The following is a 21,232-nucleotide window of genomic DNA, read 5'->3' as shown; positions in this document are numbered from 1 at the left end:
TATTTTCTGCTTAACTCCTGACATACTGTGCATTTTTATCACTAAATAGACACCAAACTGCTTGACAGCAGCAAAATATGTTTGACTGCTTTATTTTATCACTTCATTGGATGCAAATTAAACACTTTGCGAAGGCAATTTCAACATCCAATGAGAACAAAAGAACAAGAAAGAAATGTATACAGTATTTAGCACATCTGGTCCAATATGTCAAGTATATAACATGTCCATGGAATAATGCAATACAGGGAATAATTTGTTATCAGTCAAAAATGTTAATGTAGCTCCCCTTTGTTTCATGCCTTTATTTCTTTCTGACTTAAGACAGCTACTGGCATCTGATGGAGCTGATAAGAACAATTTCCTTTTTCTAAACTATGTGCTGGCCCATGAGATTTGTTTTATGAGCTAATACCGGCATCCAGTGTTTAATACGCTGGCTTGACAGCAATCAGTTATTACAAGGAATAGTGTTCCAAATCGAGGTAATAAAAAGAAGTCAGATTGAGTTAAGGTCAGCTTCTCACTGGAGGAAATGCAAACAGGAACTTTGAAGCAATCATTCCAGCATTTAACACCACAAATGCTGAAGGGTGCACAGTTCATGGCAGAGTGTATCTCTTTAGCTCTCAGTTTTCCATGTTGTTGGAATTAGATTCTTAGATGTTAGTCCTCTGAGATATTAAGCAATATGTCTGTTTCTTCTAAACACAAAAACATTGCAACCCACTACTCTACTCATGCTGGATTTGCTGGTGAAATATTTCATATATAATTTCTATACATTATAAGCTAGTCTTTTTGGTAAATTGTGTAAAATGTCTTATACACCGTGCTTTCCAGACTGCGATGTCCTACCAGCCTTATTCAATAAAGAGTTTTTATTCTCAAGTGCTACTTGTTAAATGGTAGCTCGTGACAACTAATCAGAATTCATGTTGGGGGTTCTCAAAATTACAGCTTCTGCTGAAGCTGTGCACCATATATTTGCTCATGATACACAAATGCTGAAATTAGCTGAATTTTCACAAGCTACATTAATTTCACTTTGGATTAGTCCTTGTATATGAGAGAGGAACTGGTGTGACTATTCTGTACAGAGCAGTGAGGAAGTAGATGTTTGTGGATGTTTTGGTACTATGCAACCATTACAGTTAAGAAAAACCTTAAAGCATTTCAAAACCCAAGAATAAAAACATAATATAGTGCATTCTTTTACAAGTGGTGGCTGAATTAGTTTTCTTTTTTTCCCCCTTTTATCTTCGTGTAGTGATCCAGCCAGTAAATTATTTCCTGTCCTAGGGTGGCAACACTTATTCACCATTTTGTATCTATGGGGGAGCAGCACTGTAATTTTAGGGCAGGACTACAGAATAACTGGGAACAATGTAACTAAAAATAGTCAATACAGACTGAGAGCACAGAAAGTTATCAGCTCACATGGGTTCTGATATGATTAACAGGTAATTTGCTTTTGCACTTATCAAACAGATATAACAAAACACTTTTAATGGTGTAGTTAACAGTATATCCTAAATTACCTGATGTGAACATTCAAGAGCAGCCTAATGCTGCAGAATATAGGCTCCAGAATTATCTAGCTATGACGGTATAAAAGATAGAAGTTTACCAGTTCCACACGTCGCCGACTAGACTCCATCTCTCTCTGCATCAACTCATTCATCTCTGCCTTCATTTCCTCCATGCGCATCTGATAATACTTGGCATTTTCTTTCTCTCGAGCCTCAGATTCTGCTGCCTTTTCCAACTCTTCGCCCATTTTCATTACACTGTCTCTCAGTCTCAGAATCAGCATCTGGATACATAAGACAACACAGTAAATATATACGAGCATCTTAAATTTAACTCTAACCAAAAACCTTTTTATTTTGAACAATCACGTTTTTAATGCTGTATGAAGTCTCACTGGGATTTACCCTTACTTCCTGTACTGAGAACCCTAGAAACGAAGGTGAAGGAGAGTCTTCAGCTGGGACAAAAACAGCAATAAAAAAGATACAACAGGAAGTGATGGAGAATGACCACAGAGAGCAGTAAAAACTGTGAAGGGTTCTACTCCTTCCCCACTTTATTCATCTGTCTCAGTTTTGGCTAAAGACTGAAACCGCTGAAACACAGATATATGTACTGTATACTATGCTACAAAAATTAGGAGCCCCCTATGTGATAGCAATAAAGTTAAGTAAAAAAAGTTTACAAAATTAAGTTGTGCATGGTATAGGGAATAGGGAATTGTTGTAGAAGAGTCAAAGGAACCAAGGATGCAGGTAAATGGAGTGTTAGTAAGTGAAGAGCCTAAACAGTATTACTAACTTGTCCCAATTGTGACAATAATTAGATTTGCGCATCTCATTATTAATTATGAATTATATCTCCCTAGTTTGTTTAGGCATTCTCAATTCTAGCTCCAGATCGGCCAAGCTGGCCCATTTGATCATTTTCACTAAAATCTGATTGTTTATCTAAAGCTTTCCCTAGGTCTGATGTGGATTAGCCTTAATGGTCTCTTTACGATAGGTGTCATAAATAGCTAATACCACAGTAATTGTCCTGCACAGTTAAGCTAATTCCCTGTGGATAACCTGGTGGATAAGGAAAGAATGTGTGGTATCCCACTGAGGCCTAAAATATTAAACCAATTTTCATAACTCGGAATCAGGGAATGATATCGTAAAATTGATTGCAAAAATAGCTGTGCCCCATGAATTAATATCTACACATATTGATCATGGTGGGTTACGATGGTCAGAGGCCTGACAAGCCACATTAACCCTTCAGGTCCAGCCATAATTTACACACATGCCAAGTTTGGGATTGATCTGAAGCTAATTTCATGAAACCCCAAAATCAATTGTTTATTTAGGACTAAACTATGAACATAGCTGAATATGTTTATTACAGTTTGGGAGGAGCAGAGAAGGACATCATAAAGGCTTAGCCATCCTGCTTATCCCCCCTAGCCCTTCCTTATGGGCCAGCTCAGTGACACCCCCTAGAAGACTGACAAAAAGCTGCTGCAAGGGCAGATAAGAAGTTTGATGTACCATCCAAAGAAGGCTCCTCGTAACATCCACAGGATGCTTTTTATACCATCAAAGGAAGAAGCACATTACCATCAAGAACCTACCGTCTGCATTACTTTGAGAGAGTCACTAGATCCATCTTCTGTTTTATTGAATTGGACTCTGTCAGATATTACCCCGGACTGTTAAGTATTCTTAATTTTATTCCCTTTTTATTTTCACTGTTGTTTGTCTCTTCTTTTTTTGTGACATCTTTTTCTTTATATTTTTTCCTGCACCGTTTCTTTCATTAAAGGATGATCTTAAAAATCGCTAAGCTTATCTATACACTCTAAATAAGAACTTATCTCTATAAATGGGTGATACTGTATAGTGAGACCTGTCATATTTCTGTCTGAATGGACAGTGGTATCATAGGCTTTGTGTAACTTTTTGAATTGTCACAGTGGGTGACGGGAGGACGCTAGTTTGTGTCCTCCCTTTACCCTAAGGAGAACTATGGGGAAAAGCCTTAACCCCATAGTTCTCCTTTAATGAGAATGGTGCGTGTTTCCATTATAACATGTGGTAGCAGCTACTGTTTTTTGAGTAAAGAGTTAACTGCGGAGTTAATCAAGCCTAGTGATGATCGCTCTCAGCCTGCTGGCCTGAGATTGTTGTCCCACCAGCTGGGAAATATCTGTGCAGGATGAGGTTTGGAGTGGTATCGCTACGTCCTTGTGACAGCCCGGTCGGTTTAGAACTGCGTATAGTCATGTGTTATTGACATACAGTGTTTTTGGACTGGCGCATCCATCACACCAGTAATGTTGTAATTTAGGACATCTCCACAGTAAATTGAATAGGGACTCTTGGTTGGAGTTACATTTTGCAAAACAGGAATCCTCTCTCAATTATGTGTATGAACTTTGGAGTTTGATAGACTCTATGTAAAATAAGTATTTGAGTTAGTCTATGCAATTCGTATATCTTCCAAGACATCTGGTCTAGATCAGATTCCCATCCTTGTTTACATTTCAGGGAAACCTAAAATGGAACTTCACCCTCCCTAACTAAAATTAAATTACATTTTTCTAAGAAATGTCCCTGTAGGGAAAAAAATAATAGTCCATGGAGTCCAGCATTGTCTTCTTGCAACTATAGCTTTCCAAGTGCCACTATGGTCCTATGTCGCCATCTTGAAAGTCCGGTTCCTGGTTTAACACCGCAAATGCGCAGGCATGTCAGGAGTCTCTGCCAGGTCTTTCGGAGGAAGTAGAGGAGAGAAAGTGCTTTCTATGAGTGACCCCTACTATAATTTAAACCAGTTCATTAAAAGTGAGGGTTGGTAAGATTGCCAGTCTGGTAGTGTCTAAATGTGTTTGCTAGAAAAAGAAGGGTGTCATCTGCTTGCATGGCCACTTTATCTACCTCTGTCGCATGCCTAAACCCCACTATCTGAGTAGACTTGCAAATTAGGGATGCTAGAGGCTCTATAGCTAGAGAAAATAAGAGATGACAAGGGACATTCTTGTTGAGTGCCTCTCTGTAAATGAAATGGTGGGGACATGGAATCATTCACTCTGATCTTAGCACTGGGGTTTGCATATAGAAGGTTTACCCAGCTGCAAAACTAAGGGCTGAACCCAAATAAGAACTAAATAGCCCGGAGATACATTTACTCTATACTGTTGAATGCTTTTGCTATGTCAAAGGATCTCTGTTGTCTGGGTTATCTAAAGGAACTTCACTATTTATAAACACTCTGCAGATGTTTAGTGTAGTGGATTTATTGGGCATGAAGTTGGTTTGATTGCATATATGCTGGTAGTAGTCCAGTGTATAAGGTCATATCAAATGTTTGTAGTAAGGTTGGAAGGAGTGTTTGTTTATATTGCTAATATACCTCTATGGGGATCCCTCCTAACCCGTGTGACTTATTACTTGGGAAGCTGGAAATGTCTTTTTCCAAAAAAGAGATTATGGGAAAAAAGGACCCCTATGGGCCCTCTTAACTGCAAACATTGGAGACAATTTATCTCTGCCTATTTTTTAAATAAACCAGTTTTTAATTAAATCTGCAGTGCTCACTCCCTCAGTGCATTCAGGGAAACTGACCGCTCTAAGATTGTTGAATAGTAATCTTTTTTCAGTATTAAAGAATTAACCATGGCTTTTTGCAGACAAAATTTAACATCAGCTTATAGTGGGATAGTGACAATTTCAAGCTCCCTTACCCAACCCTCTAAAACTTAAGCCCTCTCCCTTACTTTCTCCAGATTGTGACAGAGGAAGGAGATATCTGCTCTCATGACATGCATCTGATTGGTGAAGGAGGCAAGAAAAGTGTTACACAGCTGCACAGCTGAGTAGACATCTCTGAGGGTAAGTTCAACATACTTTATTTTAGTAGCTTTAAGGTTTTTCTGCAGCCCCAATGGCAGAACTCACAGTTCCATGCATTCATCCTGTCTGTCGAAGTCTTCTGCAGACTGCTTGATCAACGAGGAATGCTCTGCAGTCAAGTCTTGATGCTGCTTAATTCCTCGCATAAAGGTAGATCAGGCAATCATAGCAGGGGTGTCAGTCACCCAAACAAAATGTTTCAGAAAACCAGCTGCATTTTTTTTTTGGCTCTTTAGGAGGTTTAGATGCCATCTGTGGCGCATGGTGAGAGCTGCAACCAGTTTGGGCTGTAATTAAAAAAATGTTTAAAAAAATGGTACATGTCCCCCATGGCAGTGTTCAGCTACCCTTTCTCTTTTTTTAAGAAAAGCTTGCTAACTGGCCTTGAAAAAATGCCATACAAAAACTAAGGTTTAGCTTCCAGAGGCTGCAATGTGGTTCAGTGTTTTGTTTGGGTTTAGCTTGGGATCGCCAGACCTCTGTTAAACCAAACTGTGTCCGATTTGCTTATTCCTAGTTTCAGGCAATACTTGTCATTTTATCTTAATATGTATAGTATATAATATGTATTTTTTGTTCTAATGGTGTTGTAACTCCCTCCTTTAATATAGGATACCTTCTTTGCTTAAGTCTTACTATACAAGGACATCTATAACACCCCTGATTGCCATAGTAATTATGTGTTCAGTGTACCTTTATTTTTCCCTATTCTTTGCAAACATATTATTATTAATTAATAAAGTGGGGTTACATCTTCATCATTATTTTTGTAAATGATACATAACTCACAGGAAAATGACACTGATGTAAAACAGAATCAGGCTACAGATAAGTTTGCTAATAGGCTTGCACTGTCACAGCATTCCATTAACAATTTATGGCTTCAATTTTGTACCTCATAAGCTGTCTCTCTGACACCGGATATTAATACTGTCTTCCAAACTTCCCTGATTTACATAAGCACTTGCTCTCTTTCCCCCTTGACCTAATCAAATTCATTTCACTCATCGTTCGCAGCAATCCTAATTTCCTAAACTCTTACTGCCATCTTTAAAAGAATTATTCACAAGTCATCCTGAAAAATTGTCTGCTTGACCGTGATGCTCCTTAAACTCTGCACTGATTTTTTTACATTATATGTACCTGGCGATACCCCTTGGTACCTAAATAATAGACAATTACATACTCTACAAATAACTGTGATTATCACAGTTCCTTGCTGCAATGTATTTAACCACTTGCTGTCCGGGGCATTTTCTTACTATTTGTGCACACATGATAAAATATACATTTTTGGCTAGAAAACTGCTTCAAACCTCCACACAATGATATATGTTCTAAAAGCAGAGGCCCTGTAGAATACAAAAATACTAGTTGCAATTTTTGACATCGCACGGATTTTGCACAAATGTTTGTCAAACCAGTATTTTTAGGAACAAATAAACTAAATTAAAATGTAGTGCACAGAAACATAATATAATACCAAATGTTTTGTTAAAACATGAAAGACGGGGTCACGCCAGGTAAATAGATACCAAACATGTCAAGCGCAAAAAAAGTCAATACCCAAAATTTCCCATGGGGAACATTTTAAACCCTTTTACCGCTCATCAGTTTAGTGCTAATAGTGACCTATGGCCCTAGAATAATTGTTGACACTCCGATGTTCGTGGCGACATGTAACATGTGTAGAACAATTGCCATTTTCACACGTAGGCGCACAGACGTGTGTTTGCGTGTGTATGTGGGGGGTGGGAACTTAAACATTTTTTTTGCATTTTTTTATTTTTCTTTTATGTTACGCCACACGGTACAAACGATTTGGTGGCTGTACAGACACCAGATCACTTGTACATTAACAGCCATCGCTGGCTGTTAAAAGCGGTACCAAGAACATGGCTGCTGCAGAGGCCGTGTTTTTGTTTTTACACTTTAACAGGCCGCCGTCTATAGATTTATTGCGGCCCGGAAGTGGAGAACAAACTAATTATGAACCAAATAACAGCCTAGAATGTGGGGGTATATTACACATAATGCATTTTATCTAGCAATCAAAAAGCCCAGTAGCTCCATTCTTTTTAGAACTATCATCTTATTATAACATAGCTCACAGTTAATTCCATTTCTGGATTATATAGCCCTTGTCAACTGATATTGGGTCATGTGTAGCTGTAAAGTCTGGCATGCTAATAAAATACATAACCCTAACAAAGCAAGCCCTTGTTGTTTGCTTGTGCTTAAAGGTGAAATCCACCCAAAACTGGCACAGTACATTGAGTTTAGGGAGGTATGTAATAGGGGCATTAGAACTGCAAATTATTATTACCTTATTCAGGGTGATGATTTATGCATTACAATGTAAGCTGCCTGTTCTACCTGTTTCAGTGGAAGGCCTTTCAATACAGACTCAGCTGTGGTAATGGTGGTGCTTTTACTTTTCTTAAAATATTACTTTAGGGAACACTTTATCTAGACACATTTGCATTGTTAGTGCTTTACATCAATGATACTATGCTTTTGTCATTCATTTTTGAATGTCTTAGCTGTCCTTTTTTATGCAATCTATAACTATTACCATCAACCATGGTGGTTTTATAATTATAGCAATATGTGGATAGTTACTGTCTAAGGACCCATTCACACCAGACGTTGCACTTATCGCACAGCGTCTGGTGTGCGGTGCCCCAGCATAGTGCCAAAGCGCTGATCCCAGAGTAACACACTTTTTTGTTTTTCTGTGTTCTTTTTTTTTGGTACAACTTTATTGAAATGTCACAAGTGACATTTCATTCAGCTCTACGGGCACAGCGGGGTGCAAGGCGGTTGTACTGCGTCACATCCCGCTGCGCTAAAAAAAAGTACAGCATGTCATACTTTTTCTCAGCGCACACCACTGCATTCCCATCACAACTATCTCATCCATGACAAGGCAAATTGAATATGAAAATCTGTTTTGCTCGTTCTTATAAAAAGCCTCCACCTCTGTAAATAACACTGACACAATCTTCTGTTTAGGCTTGGGCTTGATACCACAAGAAACTCTTTTCAGCAAAAAAGAATACAATGTTATGTGTTCAAATTTAGTGACAACAGAGGCATGATTAATCCCTGCAATATTTGGGACTACCCTTTGCTTCTGAGAACAGTATCTTTCCAAAACACATGGAGTGGTCTACTTAGAACAAATAGTATTTTTAAGATTCCAAAGATAATTCTGCTATTACTACAAAATAATAGGATTCAGACGGAGGCAGAAGGAGAGTTCTTGACCCCCTCAATGCCTTTAAATTAAATCTTTGGATCATTTATACCACTGATTAAATCTAATAATGACGGCTTTAGAAACTATTCTAGTATAAATGTCAATTACATACTATGTATAGGAAATACATGAGAAAGAATGGCAGTCTTATATACTGTAACTACATTCATGTACAATTACAGCATACATTATACAGAATAATGTGTTCAAGCATTCTATGTGGTAAATGCTTGCTCGTTTTCCACCCACTGTTACAGTTCATATAATACACACAATAGTTTAGCATGAAGGCTAATGCTTGACTTCATGGTTGCATTGGCTTAAAACTTATTACATGTATTTCAAGGAAAATCCCTATATGGATTCATAACACATGCATATTGTTATTATTATACAGGATGTATATAGCACCAACAGTTTGCACAGTGCTATTTCATTCAACTCTCTGGGATGGGAAAAAACACATTTGAGCAACAAAAAACTGTCAGGCAAAGGACCAGCCTGCATGAGCTAGGAAAGAACTTTCTGCAAAAACTGACACAAAAGACACATTTTTGGGCATTTACAATGGTCACTATCAGCAAAAAAAGGACACTATGGGGGCTACTCACTAAGCTGCCGTAGGCAGTCAAGTGAACGACCGACCTGAAGTGAACGACCGACCTGAAGCGAAGTGAGCCGAACGCTGTTTGGCTATTCACTTCAGGCTGGTACGGCTGATTTCAGCAGTATATCGGCTGAAATCAACCGTAGATCGGGTGGCTTCGCGTGGCTTCGGGTCGGCCAAACATGCTCAGCATGTTCGGCCGACCCAAAGTGCAGAAGGAGTTCGACTCAGCCGATCCAACATCTGGATCGGCTAAGCCGAACCTCCGGCAGGCTACTCGCTGCTGTTCGGTCTATTCTTATAGATGCCGAACAGCAGTGAGTGAATAGCCGAAAGCTGCTGAGCGGCATTCGGCTCGGCTGTTCTGCTCACTCCCTCTGAGGGACCAAGCAGAACAGAAAAAAGTTAAAAAAATAAATAGAAAACGATTGTGCAGAGCTAGCAGTGACAGCTAGCTCCACCCAACTGTTTTCTATTGGCCGGCGGTTCTGCTGCCGTAAAAAAAAAAGAAAAAAAAACATTTTCGTCATAGGAATGCATTGCTAGATTCCTATTGGCTATTTCAATTTGCAATAGCCAATAGCAAACTAGCTATTGCACCCACCCTCTGCTGCTGCAATCACTAGAGGGGACCTGATGGAGAACTGCAGGTCCTATCTGCTGATTGACAGCAGCAGGGGGCGGGTGCAATAGCTAGTTTGCTATTGGCTATTGCAAATTGAAATAGCCAATAGGAATATAGCAATGCATTCCTATGGTGAATTTTTTTATTATTCTGACGACAGCCAACAGCTCGATGTCAGGATAAAAAAAAGCAGTGTTTCTCTCCTGGGCAGCCGGGTGCAGGAGACTCCCAGAGCGCCCGGGAGAGTTGGGCTGTCTGGAGATCAGTGTCCCTGGTTAGCTGGTAACCAGGGACGCTGATCTCTCTGCAAGGGGCCGGAGCCAGACGTGATCTCACGGCTGGCTCGGCCAGCTTCGGCTTTCATCTCGGCTCAGTCGAGCCGAAGCATATGCCTTCGGCTCGACTGAGCCGTTTGGCTGACTTCGGGAGCTGTAGGGGCTATAGTGAATAGCCCGTACAGCAACCCTTTGGTTCTACTGAACCGAAGGGGTCCTGGGGCCGAAGCTAGCCGAAGGATCAGCCGGAGCTACGGCTAGATCCTTCGGCTGCTTCGTGAATAGACTATATATAGTTGAAAAACAAAGGTGGATAAAACAGTTAATACAAAATACATTTTCTAGTTTAATAGTACTTTTACTTTGTATATTTTACAGAGGAACCAACAACTTGGGGGAAAAGTGCTAGAGCTGGGCCTTGCTAACATGACTGCCATGATAAGAATATATAGTGTAGGAAATCATGGGTCAATTTAGAAGAGCATGTCCCATTTCCACTAATGTCAAAATGCTGGTGGAATCTTTCATGTTATGTCTCTATAGTTGTATATATGGTACAAATAGGTCTGCTAAGACAATATCACAGAGCATGCTGTTGCTCTGAGAAAATAATCACTTGCTAAATAATTTAGGTAACACATTTTCCATTTGCCACTATCAGTAAAAATAAAGTCCTTTGTACAAAGTGGAATCTGATACTTTCACTCTCTGGCTTGGACATTTAATAATGAAATAGATTTTCAATATGAGAAACCACATAGGTGAATGAAGTGTGTATATTGAAAGCAAACAGAGATCAGGAAGTTTCTTTTAAAACAACAAGCTATAATCGTGATGACATAGACTGGAACAATGATGTAGCATCTTTTTAATCTTACTGGTAGTGTCTTATGTATTTGCAGACTCATTTTTAGAACCAGTGTGTTTGGCTCACCTTCAATTAACACAAAAGTATTATGTAGTATATATAAGCTACATCTCTTGGGCATTCTGATAAATAGAACTTTTATGATAGAACCATGCTTAATAGGTGGATTGTCTTCAATCTGTATTAAAGCAAAATGTGGGCATCCAGTGGTAAGACACCTTTATTAGTAACTTGAAAGAGGGGGTAGATGGCAAAGACACATTATTTATGGTTATTCTTGTCCTATGTAACTCCAAAATATATAGTAAAAAATACTTGTATTATAAGGTTACCCCCCTCTGTGACCGTCTCATGACATTTTACATAAGTGTGGGGGGATCACAAACTTTAGGGTTGACCAAAGCTGGCCAGATATCACCAAATGGGTCAGGGGAGTGCCACTGAAAATTTAGTTAAGCTAAAGCTCTTAATCTCCTTCTTTCTCACTAGGGCAGATACTGTAAAGAATGTTTATACTGTGTACTGTAAATAATATGTACACTTATTTATGTTAAAGTGCCTATCTAAGTAACATAGAGTAGTGATATCTTTTGCTGGAGAGTTTGGGGTAAAAATTTCACTTGTATAAGCAATGTTTTCATAAGCAACTATTCCTCTTGCTGTTATACTCTCAATGAGCTGTGCATCTACAAGTCTCAGTTATAAAAAAACAATGTTTTATTTTATATGCATTATGATTTAGTTCAGACATGGATACAGAAAAAAAATGTTCTAACAGTAAACATGGAAAAATATAAGAGTAGAATACAGTCAGTTCTACTTACTTCAAACCTTTTAATCTGAGCTCTCTGAAACTCCAGTTTGTTTTCCAAATCACAGATCACAGCTTCTTGCCGGCTTACAATTGAACGCTCCACCATAGAATGCTCCAAATAGTCAATGCGGCTCTGTGCCACCTGCAGCTGTTTCAACCCAAAATACATTAATAAGTTAATGAGTGCTGGCAGCCTTGATAATGTCATATCTAAATGAGCCCCTACCATTCACCTCTCTTTTAAACTCTTGGATGTATCTTCAGTAAACATGTGCACTGTCAAAAAATTTGTTTCGTTTCGTTTCATTTTAATTCCGATTTTGTGTTATTTCGTTTTTCGGGATTCGGGTGTGAAAGTCAATTCGGATTCGGAATTCGGATTCGGACGAAATTCGTTAGCGGTAGTTCGTTCGAACGTTCGTTTCGTTTACATCCGAATGTCTGAATTTCCAAAAATTCGCCCGAATTTCGTTTCGGAACGAAACGAATTGCAAATGTCTAATCTTCAGTCATGACGCTTTTAAACCATTGCACCCATGCAGACCCATCAGGTTCATGTTTAACCTGTTCTACAAAATATTATCTGAAAAGTTGATGCAAGCAAAATCCATATTTTCCTTTCCTTTATGTGAGGTCTATTGTTCTTTAAGATATATTCAGGGTTTTAGTTGTGTCACAGCAGAAAAAGGCATTCAGCTATAAAAGTGAAAGACTGAGGCCAGCACTTTATGAAGTAGCATAGTTTATGACCACGGCACTGTTTATGAAGGTAGTTTGGGAATTAGCAGAGCAGGATAGATAATGCGGTATATTCAATTACTCAAAATTATAGGGTATTAAATTCATGGATCCTCTTTTAACATATTTAAAAGAATAAGGAATACATTTGAGTATTACACTTATCAAAGTAAAACCATGCACAACTGGGTATATTAAAAAAAAAATTTTGCCACCATTGTACAAAAATCACTTCTTAGAATAAAATATGCAAGACTGGTTAAATATTGTATAAGCATAAATATAAGATAATATACCGCAGTATGAGCTCCAACCTACATAAGTGTGAAATCATTGGATGGTGTGGGAGGGGAGGGGGGGTAATTGAGTGGATTTTGCTACTGGGAAAGAGAATTCTTAGAACTATTGTGTTGACTGATGTAATTTTTGCTTTCACATTGAACTTGATTATTGAAGTCAGCAAAGCTTCATCTCATTCACTATGCTAAATGGAAAATTTCCTTGCAAAGTGCAAATTCCTTTGCAAATTAAAGAACCTATTTGTCTTTAATAAGTCAACCCCAATATTTAACTGATACTTGGGTCACATTTCCAAGGAATGCAGTCCCGCTGTGTCACCAATGGTTGGGTTGGGTCCTCTAATTTGCAGAGTCTAAGGAGTGCCTGATCTTTACTAGGCACCCTCAGAAGTTGGCATGGCTTCTCCATACAACACATAACATGTTGTATCCTTCGGTTTTCCCCCACTCTCAACAGCTGATAAGCAGCAAAAGTATGTGGAACAAACAACATTCAGATTGAGTTGTATCATAGACAGACATTTGAGCCACACACTATTCTTTGCTGTCTGTGTTCCATTGAGGAGATATCCCTTAACTTCCTATCCCAGAGACAGGACAGGAAGTGAGAAGAATTTTCTACAAAGTTAAGGAATTCCCCTCTTAGACAGTTGTCTCTTCTGAAAATATAGCCTCAGCTCTCATTCTGGTGACAACTGCAACATTTTTAATTTCTCATCGCTTTTTGTCTTGGTGACAATAGTCACCAGATCAAATGGAAAGAGGAGTAGGACATAGACAGCAAAAAAGCTTAACAGAGGTTATAATCCTTTCCTACTTAATTCAATTTGAATATACATACAATTTAACCAAAACATATGAACAAATTACTTAACCCTAAGCATATTTCCTGACTGATCTCTGTTCATTGTGAGAAGTCATAGGTCACTTACTATACCGATAAATAGCAAAAAATGCTTTTCCTTTTTTACTATCATCATTACCAAGGTCAGACCCACACACTTACTAAGCCCTGCCCTTTGTGCCGGGTATAATACTTGCCTGGGCATGGGCAGTTTTAGTCTCTGCTGTACAAGTCAAAAGCCTTGTGTGCCAAATAATGAGCAATTTACTTTATATCATGACTCTTTATATAGCTCCCCTTGACTTCTTGAGAACTACTGCCTTGTATAATCTACGTCAGAAGTACATTATTATATGTACTCAATAGCTGTCATTGCATTCAAGAGCAACACTGTGCATAGAAATGTTAAGCATAACAGCGCTTATCATTGAGTTGTTTTTTTTTAAGAACTTCTTATTCCCACTAAGCAGGAGAGTGTGAATGAGATAGGGCAATAACCAGAATAAATTAATTTCCTTTCAGCAGCCAACCTGCTATTGCGATGACCAATGATTAAAATTACAGGTTACATTGATTACAAGAACATAGCTCTACAATGTAGCAGTAATCACATGAGGAGCAGGAAAGGCGAATAAAAATACTGCTATTACAATTACCATTTCTTCTTCGGTCAAGCTGCACATTCATGGTCCTTTTATACAGCAAAGGTGTGCGTTTGAATAGAACTATATATTATTTCAATAATGCTATTTAATGTTAATATTAGCGCACACCTATATATAGTAAACCCTCACTATTAAAAAAAATATGACAGCTCTAGTGTTAAGTCTACTATGTGGAATATAAGCCATTATTTAGACCCTATTCACATGCATGAGCACTTCAGGCAATTGTGAAGCTTTTTTTGCGTGTTTATGTGCCTTTTTGTATGTGTTTTTCAGGTGTTTTCAGGCTTAAGAGTTTTTGTTTTAGCCAATGGAAAGCTAGATACTAGGAGTAGGAGATGGGTGTTAGGCACAAAATTGCATGAAAAACACATATCATGCACATTTTTCAGGAACTCCCATTGAAATTTATGGGGGCCAAAATTCTGCAGGTGACACAACTCTGAAGTATGAATGGGCACCACTGAATATTATGGGATTCTTCATGTTGAGCCAAATCAAAGGACAAAACACTAGGATGTAAATGGGGGATGAACGTGAATGGTGGTAACCCCAAAATCACCATTCAAAATATAGCTTTTTTTAATTTTATTTTTTAATAAGAGTTGTAAACGGTAATACAAGGTTAATAAGATATTTAACTTTTTCTCACAGTTGTCACCTGAGAGTGCTTCACAGTCTCAAATAATACAACATGTGGTTTTTCACATATTTAAAGTGACACTAAACTCGGGAGCTAAATCCTAAAAATGCATTTGAGTACACTATTAACAAAAATGTATCTTATTTGTGTATCACTCAGCTGTAGATCCTCAAATCATCTCTGAATTGGTGCTGACACTGTCCTTCCTTATGGAGCGTTGCTACTTTAGTTACCCATAGTCCCTGTGTGTGTTGTAAAGTAGCCACTGTACCAAGCTCACTCCCATGATGAACTACAATCCCATCTTAAGTTTACTAATTTGTATTGAGATTGTAGTTTATCATGGGAGTGAGCTTGGAGGGGTGGCTACTTTACACAGGGACCATGGGGAACAAAAGTAGCCACACTCCAGAAGGAAGGACAGTGTCAGCATGAATTCAGAGATGATTTGAGGATGTACAGAGCTGAGTGATACATAAATAAGCTACATTTTTGGTAATAATTACTTGAAGGCATTTTTAAGATTTAACTCCTGAGTTTAGTGTGACTTTAATTATGAGGTTCTGTGGTCTGACAATGTTATGCACTCCCAGGAGCTGGGTAAAAGTGTGTGCAGCAACTGTGAGACTTGAGGTACCTCTGGCCCATGGTCCTCAGGCTGACATATCAGGCTCAGAGAAAGTAAATAAAGAGACAAATATAAATTTTTATAGGCAAGCTTGCACACTAATAATACCAGCTTAAGACTGGATATTCAGATTTTTCCATAGGTCCAATCAACTGGATCTCATTAATAAAATGTCAATTCCTAGTTACCAATCCACCAATCCACAAAACTGAAACAATATGCAATTTCTTTGAATATCCAAAACAAAGCTTAAACAAATAGTATTTTAGTTATTAAACTGACCTAATATCACTTACACTTTTCTTTCTTTAGATAAAGTAGTGAGTGTAGTAAGAAAAACATGGCACTGCCATTGCTGGCCTCCTCTTTAAAATTCTACCTAACTATCTGTCTCTGGCTTATATGTTTTTAGATACTGACGTGGAACAAGCATGTAGATTTAGAAAGTCATAAGAAGTCTCGACTGATCTGTTCCAAATCAGAGATTTTAGAGTTTTTAAGGCTGTTGGAACACAGAAAGCTAGCTTTTTTTTAGAAGGAGGGGTCAACCTGCCTATTTTCCTTTAAAGCAGACCTTGCAGTAAAATGCAATGTCTGATTATTAGATTTAGGCCCCCTAACTCTACATAATAATAGTTGAAAAATGCACCTGTAAGGAAAAAAATTAGATTACATTCTTATCTGACCATTGTAATATCTTATCTGACCCCTGACCAGTGTATTGTCACTATCTTCACTATCTTCCTGGCAAATGGCAAGTACCCAGGGGCGGACTGGTCATTGGGCATACCGGCTTTTCCTGTGGGCTGGGCTGGGCTGAACTGAACACAATCAGCCTGATTAAGTTTGGCTTGGCCCAGCCCACTATGCCCGATGGCCTGCTCCGAGTAGTGCCGGCGCTTTCAGGCAGCTGCATAGGCAGTAAGTAATGTATTACTGGGAGTTGTAGTCCCGCTAAAGCTTAGAGTCAATGGCAGAACTCCCAGGGGCACATGGATTGCAGCTGCCACTGGTCCCTATCCTAAAATCCTGTGTAATACAGTACATACCTGTACTGTATTACAGGTATGTAGTGTATTGCACAGGAATGCAGTGTATTACACAGGTGTTGCTGTGGTTCGCCTATGTACGGAATTGGTGGTATTGCGTCGGTGTTGCTGAAGAACTCTGAGGCGCTAATTCAGGTGCATTGACCTGTACACTGTGCATGGGGTGTGGAGGACAGCTGGGGAGGTGGAGATCCTCTGAGGATATCACAAGATTTCTCTGTAGCAAGCATCCTATATTGTTGTAAAGTTTGTATGTTGGTTGTTGCAAGGTTTGTATAGTGTGACAAGGTTTGTATGCTGGTTGTAGCAAGGCTTGTCAACTGTAGACCTCCTGTACTTACCAGGGACAGGCCCCTCCCATCGATTGCGCTTCAGTGTTTGGCTCTGCCCCGGGATTGCACCTCTGTGTTTGGCCCTGCCACTAGATTGGGGCGGGGTCTTTGGGGGTCACATGATTGGGCTGCTCAGGCTAAAATGCCCGGGCCTATTTTTTGTCCCCAGTCTGGCCCTGCAGGTACCTCAAATCTGCCAAGAAGACACTACAAGATTGTCTTCTCATAAGATTTGGGATCCTCATCATTCCCAGAACCTCACCAGAAGGAGTGTGACATCACTCTTGCCAAGGCACTGTGGGCAGAAGAAAAGGGTAAGGTAAGGATATCATCTAACTTTTTTTAATTCATTCCAAATATTATTATGCAGTGATATTACAGGGGGGAAGAGGCGCCTGGATCCAATAAGCATTTTACTGCAAGGTCCAGTTAAGGTAGATCTGTATTTGTAAAAAAAAAAAAAAGTGCTGCTTTTAAAAGATGATATGATACATTTGTACTCATTTAGTTTACCTTGCAGGTTAAGCCACTAATTAATGTGTGTGTGTGTGTGTGTGTGTGTGTGTCTGTGTGTCTGTGTGTGTTAATTAGTGGCTTAATATGCTTTTTAGATTAATGCTCTTTGAAGAAGAATAAATGCAGCTAAATTATCAAATCTAGCACTTTTCAGTATGGCAAACGGAATTACAATTTTTATGTACAGAGCTATTTATGGATATATAAATATAGATCTGTCAATTTGTACTGGGAATGCCTTTCTTTTCTCCTGGGAGAGGGACCTCATCTAGAAGATGTGTATGATTAATGTTTTTTTGTCAGAAGATGCTGTGTTGGCAGTTCTCCTACCTTTGCAACAACACCAGTAGACCCTTGTTAATGTCCAACACTTAGTCATTTAGGCATGTACTAAGATGCATGGATTATTTTAGCTGCATTCATTATTTTACCTCACAATAATTTTTTTTTAGAAATGTACACTATGAAATGTATTCTGAATATATTCTCTGAAACAAATATCATATCAAGGTGTTGATTTGGTATTTTTTCACTCATAGTTGATATTAAACTGCTGAAATCTACTATTTCTGATTAGCCCCTTTCCTCATCTTCCTAACAGACACCTCATAGATACTCACAATTTTCTCCAGGCCACATTGATATACTAAAGTATATGTCCAGCCAAAACCTTCTCTTTTTTTAGTTTAGAATAGAGATGGGAAGGATTAGAACCCATGTTGTGTTTTATTACTATCTGAGACACCATTAGAAAGAGTTCCTGTAACTACCAGTCCAGCTGACAATTATTCCACCAGTCAGGTGAGGGCACATTTCCAACAGCAGCAAAGACAGAAATGGAAAAGGTTTTTTTTTTAGTAGCATAGGAAAGGATTTGAAACCCGCTCAGTTTTATATTGCTGTCTGTATTGCAGATTTTAACTCAATTTCTGTCTGGTAAATCCTTTGTCAGCTGGACAAGAAGTGAGAGGAGGAAATTACTCTAACGAAGGCCAAAATGCAGTAAAAACTCAACAGGATTTCTAATTCTCTATTCAACACTGAGAAAAAAAGGGTTGGCTTGATAAATACAGTAAGGAGTGATAATCTTTGTGATGATCCTTGTTAAATTGACTTTTACATACAGTTTTGTGGTAGCGCATTTAAAAAAAACACTACATAATTTAGCAAAATACTACAATTAAAGGAGATGTATTGGGAAAGTAAAATATACTCGTCCATATACTTAGAGCCAGCGTGGGACATATATATCAAGAGCTGAGCAATCATGTAATTGGTGATCAGTCAGTTCGCGGTCTTCTCCCTGCAGAGATTAGTGAATGTCAGTCACCACCTCCTGCAGGTATTTCCCTCCTCCCCTCTCTGTTCCTCCAGAGCTCATTGGAGGGACAGACAGGGGGGTGGCGGTGGGTGCAGCTTTCTCTGGCTCTAGAAAGGCAGATCCAGCTGTCAATCAGGCAGCTGGGTGGACCCTGACAATATTGTCAGGATCCTTCCTGGCTGCAATGGCAGTAGCCCGCTATATAGGCTGACAAATGTTATATAACTTATAGTAAACAATGCTCGACACTGTAGAGATTCATCCAGTTAGCTGATCTGCCTATCTAGTTAAAGGAGCTCTGGCTATCTAGAGGCAGAGCCAGCTGTGCCCACCAGCTGGAGTCGGCGCTGGAGGATCGGAGAGGGGGGGGGGAAATCCCTGCGGGGAGCGGTGACTGACAGCCACTGCTCTCTGCAGGGAGATGATCGGGAAGTGAGCGAGTGATGGTATGTGTTCGCTCACTTCCGGATCAATAGAACAGTTTTATTGTCACACTCAGCTCTAAATATGAGGATGAGTGAAAATCCCTCACCTCATAGTTCTTCTTTAACCACTTGCTGACCGGGGTGTTTATACCCCTTTCCTGGCCAGGCCATTTTTCAGCGCTGCGGTACTTTGACTGACATTTATTCCATCATGCAACGCTGCACTGAAATGAATTTTATACCATTTTTTGGGGACAGATAGAGCTTTCTTTTGGTGGTATTTAATCACCACTACAGGTTTTTTTTTTTACTGTATAATAAAAAAAAGTACCGAAACTTTTTAAAAAAAACCTGTTCTCCCTACGTTATGTTATAAAACATTTATCATTACCCAATTTTTTGGTACAATATAAAAGACGGGGGTCACGTCGGGTAAATAGACACCAAACATGTCAAGTTTTAAAATTGCGCGCACCCATTAAATCGCAAAAAAACTACCATACTCAAAATTGACCATAACGGACGCTTTAACCTCCCTGGCGGTAATCCCGAGTCTGGCTCGGGGTGAATTTTCAATGCTAGGAGCGGTAACCCCGAGCCAGACTCGGGGCTGCACAGAAAAGTGACACTCACCTTGTCCCTGCGATCCCGCGGCGTCCTCTGCTGTACGCGGCTCGAAAATGAAAGTAAAAGCCGGCATCTGACTTGAAACTAAAAGCCGGCATCTGAATAACAGATGACTGTTGCCAGTCATCTGTTATTTATCCATTGCAAGTTAGAAACTGAATTACAACATTAAGGAGCATTGATAGGGTCTTGGAAGACCTGAAATGTTGTGAAATTTGTAGAATAACATAATGAAAAGTGGGTAAGGCTATTTCTCTTCCCCCATTTCATCACTTCTATCTCTTTTATCCTTGCTGTACTTGTTTTCTTTTTCTTTCCTCCTACTCTCCCTTAAAGCTAAACCATTGTTTGTAAATAGAGGCCCTAAATTTAAAAAAAAACGATATTCAAAATGACACCCAAAACCATCTCGCAATGCCATTGCTTCCCCCACACCTTATAGCGACTATAATTAATCTATTAAGTGAAAATAAACATGTATTGCCAAATACAGATAAACATAGAAGCCCACTATTCCATTTAAAAAGGCAGTTTCTTGAATTCACTAAATCATCTACTGGATATAACTCTAAAGCACAGTAAGGGGGAGAGTGCTGTTATTAGTGCAAGTGTGGGAGTAAATGTTCTAGGTACATAAAAAAATCCTCACAATTAAAGTATAATAGAGACTGAACTATGTTTGCCTACAGAATCATACTTGGGATAAGAAAAATTACTACAAAGGAGACCTGGGGCACTCAGTTAAAGACATGGGGTATGTGGTATGGGTTCCACAGTCCATTATCAACCCATGACGGATTGTCATTGATTGGAGAAACACTTCCACTTATCCTTAATACGTTTTTTTTTTTAAATTAAAATCATCTATAATGCAAATCATCACTGGCAAACAGTCAGAATTCAAAATATGAAATAGAATTATTTTTACCTTCTCCTGGAGACTCTGCTTCTCTTTTTGTACATCTTCAAGTTTAGATTGTAGTTCTCGAATATGGGCAATGTCTGATGCTGACTAATTTTTAAGAGATAAATAATGATACAGAATTAGCATAAAATTGACTTTATCCACAATCAAAAACTGACATAACTGTTTGCTACGACATGGCATTATCATAAGTCACCATTTATAATTACATTTTTCAAGGACCACGACTGAATGTTTTGTGACTGAATAAATATGATTAGGAAGCAGATGTACAACTCACTCATTATAACAATGTAAACCTTTGGGGCACTGAAAGTGCACTGTCTATTTCTGTGTTATC

The 21,232-nt window shown here is 38.9% G+C and overlaps 1 protein-coding gene across 1 annotated transcript in view; it reads right to left on the bottom strand.

Moving 5' to 3' along the window:
- MYO18B (myosin XVIIIB) overlaps positions 1–21,232 on the bottom strand; it is a 427,031-nt gene that overhangs the window by 98,376 nt on the left and 307,423 nt on the right. The window contains exons 37-39 of the mRNA XM_018560492.1: positions 20,896–20,979; positions 11,891–12,028; positions 1,631–1,816 (exon numbers count right to left, since the gene is read on the bottom strand). Coding sequence (XP_018415994.1) covers positions 1,631–1,816; positions 11,891–12,028; positions 20,896–20,979 — 408 coding nt within the window. The remainder of the gene's footprint in view (positions 1–1,630; positions 1,817–11,890; positions 12,029–20,895; positions 20,980–21,232) is intronic.

This window comes from Nanorana parkeri, unplaced genomic scaffold (genome assembly GCF_000935625.1).
Source record: "Nanorana parkeri isolate BGI_ZX_2015 unplaced genomic scaffold, ASM93562v1 scaffold18, whole genome shotgun sequence".
NCBI lineage: Eukaryota > Metazoa > Chordata > Amphibia > Anura > Dicroglossidae > Nanorana > Nanorana parkeri.
The sequence above is the reverse complement of the archived record's forward strand: the minus strand, read 5'-3'. Positions and strand labels throughout refer to the sequence as shown.